At 41.2% G+C, this 7,500-nt stretch overlaps 1 protein-coding gene across 1 annotated transcript in view; it reads right to left on the bottom strand.

The window, feature by feature from the left end:
* The window catches only part of iglon5 (IgLON family member 5), a gene marked incomplete at its 3' end in the record, with an annotated part of 50,777 nt that overhangs the window by 1,476 nt on the left and 41,801 nt on the right, over positions 1-7,500 (bottom strand). The window contains exons 4-6 of the mRNA XM_083910366.1: positions 4,360-4,479; positions 1,043-1,174; positions 805-925 (exon numbers count right to left, since the gene is read on the bottom strand). Coding sequence (XP_083766492.1) covers positions 805-925; positions 1,043-1,174; positions 4,360-4,479 — 373 coding nt within the window. The remainder of the gene's footprint in view (positions 1-804; positions 926-1,042; positions 1,175-4,359; positions 4,480-7,500) is intronic.

The raw sequence follows: 7,500 nt of genomic DNA, 5'->3' as shown, positions 1-7,500 counted from the left end.
TGTGTGTGTGTGTCTGTGTGCGTGCGTGTGTGTGTGTGTAGGTGTGTGGGGGTGTGTGTGTGTGTGGGTGTGTGTGTGAGTGTGTGTGCGTGCGTGTGTGTGAGTGTGTGTGTGTGCTTAGGTGTGTGTGTGTGTGTGTGTGTGAGTGTGTGCGTGCGTGTGTGTGTGCGTGTGTGCGCGTGCGTGTGTGTGCATGTGTGCGCGTGTGTGTGTGTACGTGCGTGTGCGTGCGTGCGTGGGGGTGTGTGTGTGTGTGGGTGTGTGTGTGAGTGTGTATGTGTGCGTGTGTGTGAGTGTGTGTGTATGCGTAGGTGTGTGTGTGTGTGTGAGTGTGTGCGTGTGTGCGCGTGCGTGTGTGTGCATGTTTGCGCGTGTGTGTGTACGTGCGTGTGCGTGCGTGCGCGTGTGTGCATGTGTGTGTGCGTGTACGTCTCTGATCTACGACACCTTTAACACACTCTGAACGACGACACACACCAGAGACATTTAAACATGTCACAGAAACAGAAATTACACCAGATTATCACTAATCCATGTTCATGTCATTGAGAAAATCTCAAAATAAAACCCTCAGATGCAACTTCAAAAAAAGCTCACTTTCCCACACCAAAGTCTATAGAGAAAACCAGTGATTTTAACATCACAGGGACACAGGATATTTAATTTAGACTTAACTCAGTGACACAAAGTGACCACACGAGGCAGCAGAGGACCAGCAGCTCCTAAAATCTCTGGTTTTCTCTATGATTTCTCTATTTCTTTGGTGTGAGGAGAGTAAAACACAGATGTCAGACACCTTCTCACCTGTGGTCGTCTCTGTACCACTCAAAGGAAGCTGGTGGAACAGCCATAGCTTCACAGCGCAGAATGGCCGTCTTACCCAGATGTGCAGGCATGTTCTTCATGTCAGTGATCATGGGAGGATCTGGAATAAAAACATCAGCGAGTTTGAATCTCTGGGCTTTGGTGTGAGGAGAGTGAGTGGTGTATAACAAGTTCTGATGACATCATAGATGACGTATGTGTGCGCTCACACACTCACAGTTGACGGTGACCTTGACCTTGCGTTGGTCAGGTGGTGCCACTCCGTTGTTAGTGATACATTCATAATCCTTGGCCTGTTGTCTCTTAATCTCAGTGATATCCAGGAACTCACCCTCACTCATTAACCCGTCTGAACCACAGCAAACACAAAAGGTCAAAGGTTAATCTGAGCCTGAGGATTCATCATCATCATCACGGAATAATAATGAGCTTCTGCAACGAGATTATGGAAAACAACAGAGAACCACATCAACTGCTCCCCCTACAGGTCAGATTATTAATATTCTTTTCTTTTCCATGAAAGCAGTCAGACTGTGGAACACATTATTACTGTCAAAAATGATTCCTGTCACAGATTATAACTGTCACAGATTATAACTATCACAGATTAAAACTATCACAGATTATAACTATCACAGATTATACCTGTCACAGATTATAACTATCACAGATTAAAACTATCACAGATTATAACTATCACAGATTATAACTGTCACAGATTATAACTATCACAGATTATAACTGTCACAGATTATAACTATCACAGATTATACCTGTCACAGATTATAACTATCACAGATTATAACTATCACAGATTATAACTATCACAGATTATAACTATCACAGATTATAACTATCACAGATTATAACTATCACAGATTATAACTGTCACAGATTATAACTATCACAGATTATAACTATCACAGATTATAACTATCACAGATTATAACTGTCACAGATTATAACTATCACAGATTATACCTGTCACAGATTATAACTATCACAGATTATAACTATCACAGATTATAACTATCACAGATTATAACTATCACAGATTATAACTATCATAGATTATACCTGTCACAGATTATTACTGTCACAGATTATAACTATCACAGATTATAACTATCACAGATTATAACTATCACAGATTATAACTATCACAGATTATAACTATCACAGATTATTACTGTCACAGATTATAACTATCACAGATTATACCTGTCACAGATTATACCTGTCACAGATGTGTGTATATATATATATATATATACACACACATCTATATATATCACAGATATATATACACATCTATATATATATATATATATATATATATATATATATATATATATATATATATATATATATATATATATATATATATATATATATATATATATCTGTGACAGTGTGTGTGTGTGTGTTTAATGTGTCAGGTAGATCTCTTACTCATTCTCCCTTCCACACACACACACACACGCGCGCGCACACACACGCACACGCACACGCACACACGCACACACGCACACACACAGACACACACACACACACACACACACACACACACACACACACACACACAGATCATATCAGTGGCCTCTGGTTCTGCTCAGTAAAATCCAGCTCCATCAACCACTTATGGCTTTAGAGGGAGATGTGACTCCTGAGGAGATATATGGACCTGAGAGGAGGAGGAGGAGCAGGAGGAGGAGGAGGAGGAGCAGGAGGAGAGAGGAGGAGTCTCCATAAGGAAGACAAAAATCACATTAATATTAATATCATTATAAGATCATGTGATTCTGAATAGATTTAGGTCCCCACAACATAAGGAGTACCAGTCTCACACACACACACACACACACACACACAGGTCCCTGTAGAGCCACAGTAATGAGGACAGATGGCTCTAACAGCTTCTTACTGTTTCCTCTCAGTCTTTCTTTTCTCAACAACTGATGACTTGGTTGCAGAGACTCCAGTAGAATATCAATGCAGTCTCATCCCTCTGTCTCTCTACCAGCTAACAGGGTTAGAAGGTGGTTAGAGAGGAAGGATTACTGCTGACACAGGAGAAACACTGTGGGACACACACACACACACACACACACTTATGTGAGTGTGTGTGTGTGTGTTTGCTGCAGGTGTGTGTCCATGCGTGTCGTCTTTCCTCTCTCTGTGAGTGTGTTTCTGCTGTTTGTGTCCACGCCTGAGGTTACAGCACAACACACACACACACACACACACATACACACACACACACACACACACACACACACACACAGACAGTGTCACAACATTCTCACTTTGATCTTTGCTGTTTTTTTCCACTCTACAGTTCCAGCACGCCTCAGCTCTACTGAGTCTTTTTTTTACTTTTACTTTACAAAATCTACTAAAAATACCAAAATCTACTTAAAATTCCAAAATCTATTTAAAATTCCAAAATTTACTTAAATTTCCAAAATTTACTTAAATTTCCAAAATGTACTTAAATTTCCAAAATTTACTTAAATTTCCAAATTCTACTTAAATTTCCAAAATCTACTTAAAATTCAAAAATCTACTTAAAATTCAAAAATCTATTTAAAATTCCAAAATTTACTTACATTTCCAAAATGTACTTAAATTTCCAAAATTTACTTAAATTTCCAAAATTTACTTAAATATCCAAATTCCACTTAAAATTCCAAATTCTATTAAAATCCCAAATTCGACTTACATTTCCAAAATATTCTTAGAATTCCAAAATTGACCTTAAGTTCCAAAATTTACTTAAAGTTCCAAAATCTACTTCTTCAGAATTAGCATTAGCAGCAACATTAGCAGCAGCATTAGCATGAGCAGCATCAGCAGCAGTTATTGGCCTAACAGCATAATTAGATCATGTCGAGCACCAGTTCACGCTGACCTGTTTATTACTGCTGTCTCTGCTGCTAATGTCCAACACACGCACACACACACACACACACACACACACACACACACACGCACACACACGCACACACACACACACAGTGTGCTGCAGTGCAGATGCAGACAGATGTGTATGATTACAGCAGCGTTGTGGGGATAATTAGGCCTAATGTGTGTGTTTTTGTTCAGGGACAAAAGTGTGCGACGCAGTGGGAAAATGTGGTCGACGTGAATTTCAGCCTGGGACGAAGCGAACATCTGTGTTTAAGACGGTCGACACGGGAACGCTGGAGAAAAGACGCAGGAGGAATCATGATGAGCCTGAAAGTGTCTGTGAAAACATGATGATGAAAACACAACAACTTCACTAAAGACTCACTCGATAATATCTGCGTCACATTAAGTCTACGACGTCTTTAAGAACACGTTCACGTCTTTATATTTAACTGTGAGACTGACTTTAGTAAACCACTCACTCTCCCACACCAAAGTCCATAGACCAGCAGCTCCTGTGTCCCCGTGAGCTAAAATCACTGGTTTTCTCTTTGGGCTTTGGTGTGGGAGAGTGAGCGTCTCGAGGACAGACAGGTGTCTGTGTGTGGACGTCAGTTGTCTTACACTCCTGGTCCTTCCAGGTGGTGATGGGCTCAGGTCGTCCCACAGCCATACAGAAGAGGACCACGTTGTCCCCCTCGTTCACCGTCACGCTCTTGGAGATGTTGGTGATTCTGGCCGGTACTGAAAGACAAAGACCACAGTGTCACTAGCTATTCTATAAATGCACCAACAGAATGACTGCCAAATAATGAGCTATTCTATAAATGCACCAACAGAATGACTGCCAAATAATGAGCTATTCTTTACATTTACCAACAGTCTGACTGCCAAATAATGAGCTATTCTATAAATGCACCAACAGAATGACTGCCAAATAATGAGCTATTCTTTACATTTACCAACAGTCTGACTGCCAAATAATGAGCTATTCTATATATGCACCAACAGAATGACTGCCAAATAATGAGCTATTCTTTACATTTACCAACAGTCTGACTGCCAAATAATGAGCTATTCTATAAACGCACCAACAGAATGAATGCCAAATAATGAGCTATTCTATAAATGCACCAACAGAATGACTGCCAAATAATGAGCTATTCTATAAATGCACCAACAGAATGACTGCCAAATAATGAGCTATTCTTTACATTTACCAACAGTCTGACTGCCAAATAATGAGCTATTCTATATATGCACCAACAGAATGACTGCCAAATAATGAGCTATTCTTTACATTTACCAACAGTCTGACTGCCAAATAATGAGCTATTCTATAAACGCACCAACAGAATGAATGCCAAATAATGAGCTATTCTATAAATGCACCAACAGAATGACTGCCAAATAATGAGCTATTCTATAAATGCACCAACAGAATGACTGCCAAATAATGAGCTATTCTTTACATTTACCAACAGTCTGACTGCCAAATAATGAGCTATTCTATAAATGCACCAACAGAATGAATGCCAAATAATGAGGTATTCTTTACATTTACCAACAGTCTGACTGCCAAATAATGAGCTATTCTATAAATCCACCAACAGAACGACCGCCAAATAATGAGCTATTCTATAAATGAAACAACAGAATGACTGCCAAATAATGAGCTGTTCTATAGTACATTCACCAACAGTCTGACTGCCAAATAATGAGCTATTCTATAGTACATTCACCAACAGCCTGACTGCCAAATAATAAGCTGTTCGATACAACCACCAAGAGTGTCTGCTAAATAATGAGCTATTCTATACTACATTCACCAACAGACTGACTGCCAAATAATGAGCTATTCTATAATACATTCACCAACAGACTGTCTGCCAAATAATGATCTATTCTATAATACATTCACCAACAGACTGTCTGCCAAATAATGATCTATTCTATAACACATTCACCAACAGTCTGACTGCCAAATAATGATCTATTCTATAACACATTCACCAACAGACTGACTGCCAAATAATAAGCCATTCTATACAACCACCAACAACCTGCCAAATAATGATCTATTCTATAATACATTCACCAACAGACTGTCTGCCAAATAATGATCTATTCTATAATACATTCACCAACAGACTGCCAAATAATGAGCTGGTATATACATCCACTAACAGTGACTGCCAAATAATGAGCTATCCTGTACAACAGAATGACTGCCAAATAATCTGCATATGTGCCAAATAGTGAGATATTTGGCCCTTGAATGTCCTGAGGAAGTAAATATATATATAAATAAATAAAGTGACACATCTACCCACAATCCTTTGTGTTTGTTTGTTTCCTGTGTGTCTCTCACAGACGAGTGGAGCTGCTTCATGCAACGACTTGAGGGTGTGTGTGTGTGTGTGTGTGTGTGTGTGTGTGTGCGTGTGTGTGTGTGTGTGTGTGTGTGTGCGTGTGTGTGTGTGTGTGTGTGTGTTGTGTGTGTGTGTGACTGTTGTGATAAATCCTGTTAGAACCCTCCACTTCCATCCTTCTGCCCGAGTATAATTGCGATCTCGTAGCAGAGCGATGGCGGCGAGACGCTAACACTTCCTGTCGTTCACCATCACGTCGACTCTCACTCACTTAGCGGCTGATTTGACGGCGTCGCCGCTGAGCTCGTGCTCCGTCAGTTATTTAGTCAGAGAGTCGGACAATAACTCCTCACACTTTATTATTCATCTGATCTGTCGACTGTTCATGAAGACAAATGACCTTAGAGCGAGTGTCAGGTCGTGAGAGAGAGAGAGAGGAACAGAATCACATGTCAGCTACGCTAACAATTATGTTACACTGTCTTTTTCACTCTCCCACACCAAAGTCCATAGAGAAAACCAGTGATTTTAGCTCACAGGGACACAGGAGCTGCTGGTCCTCTGCTGCCTCGTGTGGTCACTTTGTGTCACTGAGTCAAGTCTAAATGAAATATTTTAAAAGCTGAATTCACTAAAATCAGTCATTGTGAGTTAGTGATGGAGGCAGCAGTGGATCAACAACTCCTGTGAACTCCTGTGTGCTGTGATGTTAAAATCACTGGTTTACTCTATGGACTTTGGTGTGGGAGAGTGAGTGACTTTGGTGCGAGAGAGTGAGTGACTTTGGTGCGGGAGAGTGAGTGACTTTGGTGTGAGAGAGTGAGTGACTTTGGTGCGGGAGAGTGAGTGACTTTGGTGCGGGAGAGTGAGTAACTTTGGTGTGGGAGAGTGAATGACTTTGGTGCGAGAGAGTGAGTGACTTTGGTGCGAGAGAGTGAGTGACTTTGGTGTGAGAGAGTGAGTGACTTTGGTGCGGGAGAGTGAGTGACTTTGGTGTGGGAGAGTGAGTGACTTTGGTGTGGGAGAGTGAGTGACTGGTGTGGGAGAGTGAGTGACTTTGGTGTGGGAGAGTGAGTGACTTTGGTGTGGGAGAGTGAGTGACTTTGGTGTGAGAGAGTGAGTGACTTTGGTGTGGGAGAGTGAGTGACTTTGGTGTGGGAGAGTGAGTGACTTTGGTGTGGGAGAGTGAGTGACTTTGGTGTGGGAGAGTGAGTGACTTTGGTGTGGGAGAGTGAGTGACTTTGGTGTGGGGGAGTGAGTGACTGGTGTGGGAGAGTGAGTGACTTTGGTATGGGAGAGTGAGTGACTTTGGTGTGGGAGAGTGAGTGACTTTGGTGTGGGAGAGTGAGTGACTTTGGTGTGGGAGAGTGAGTGACTGGTGTGGGAGAGTGAG

Source organism: Microchirus variegatus (assembly GCF_963457635.1).
Source record: "Microchirus variegatus genome assembly, chromosome: 2".
Lineage (NCBI taxonomy): Eukaryota > Metazoa > Chordata > Actinopteri > Pleuronectiformes > Soleidae > Microchirus > Microchirus variegatus.
The sequence above is the reverse complement of the archived record's forward strand: the minus strand, read 5'-3'. Positions and strand labels throughout refer to the sequence as shown.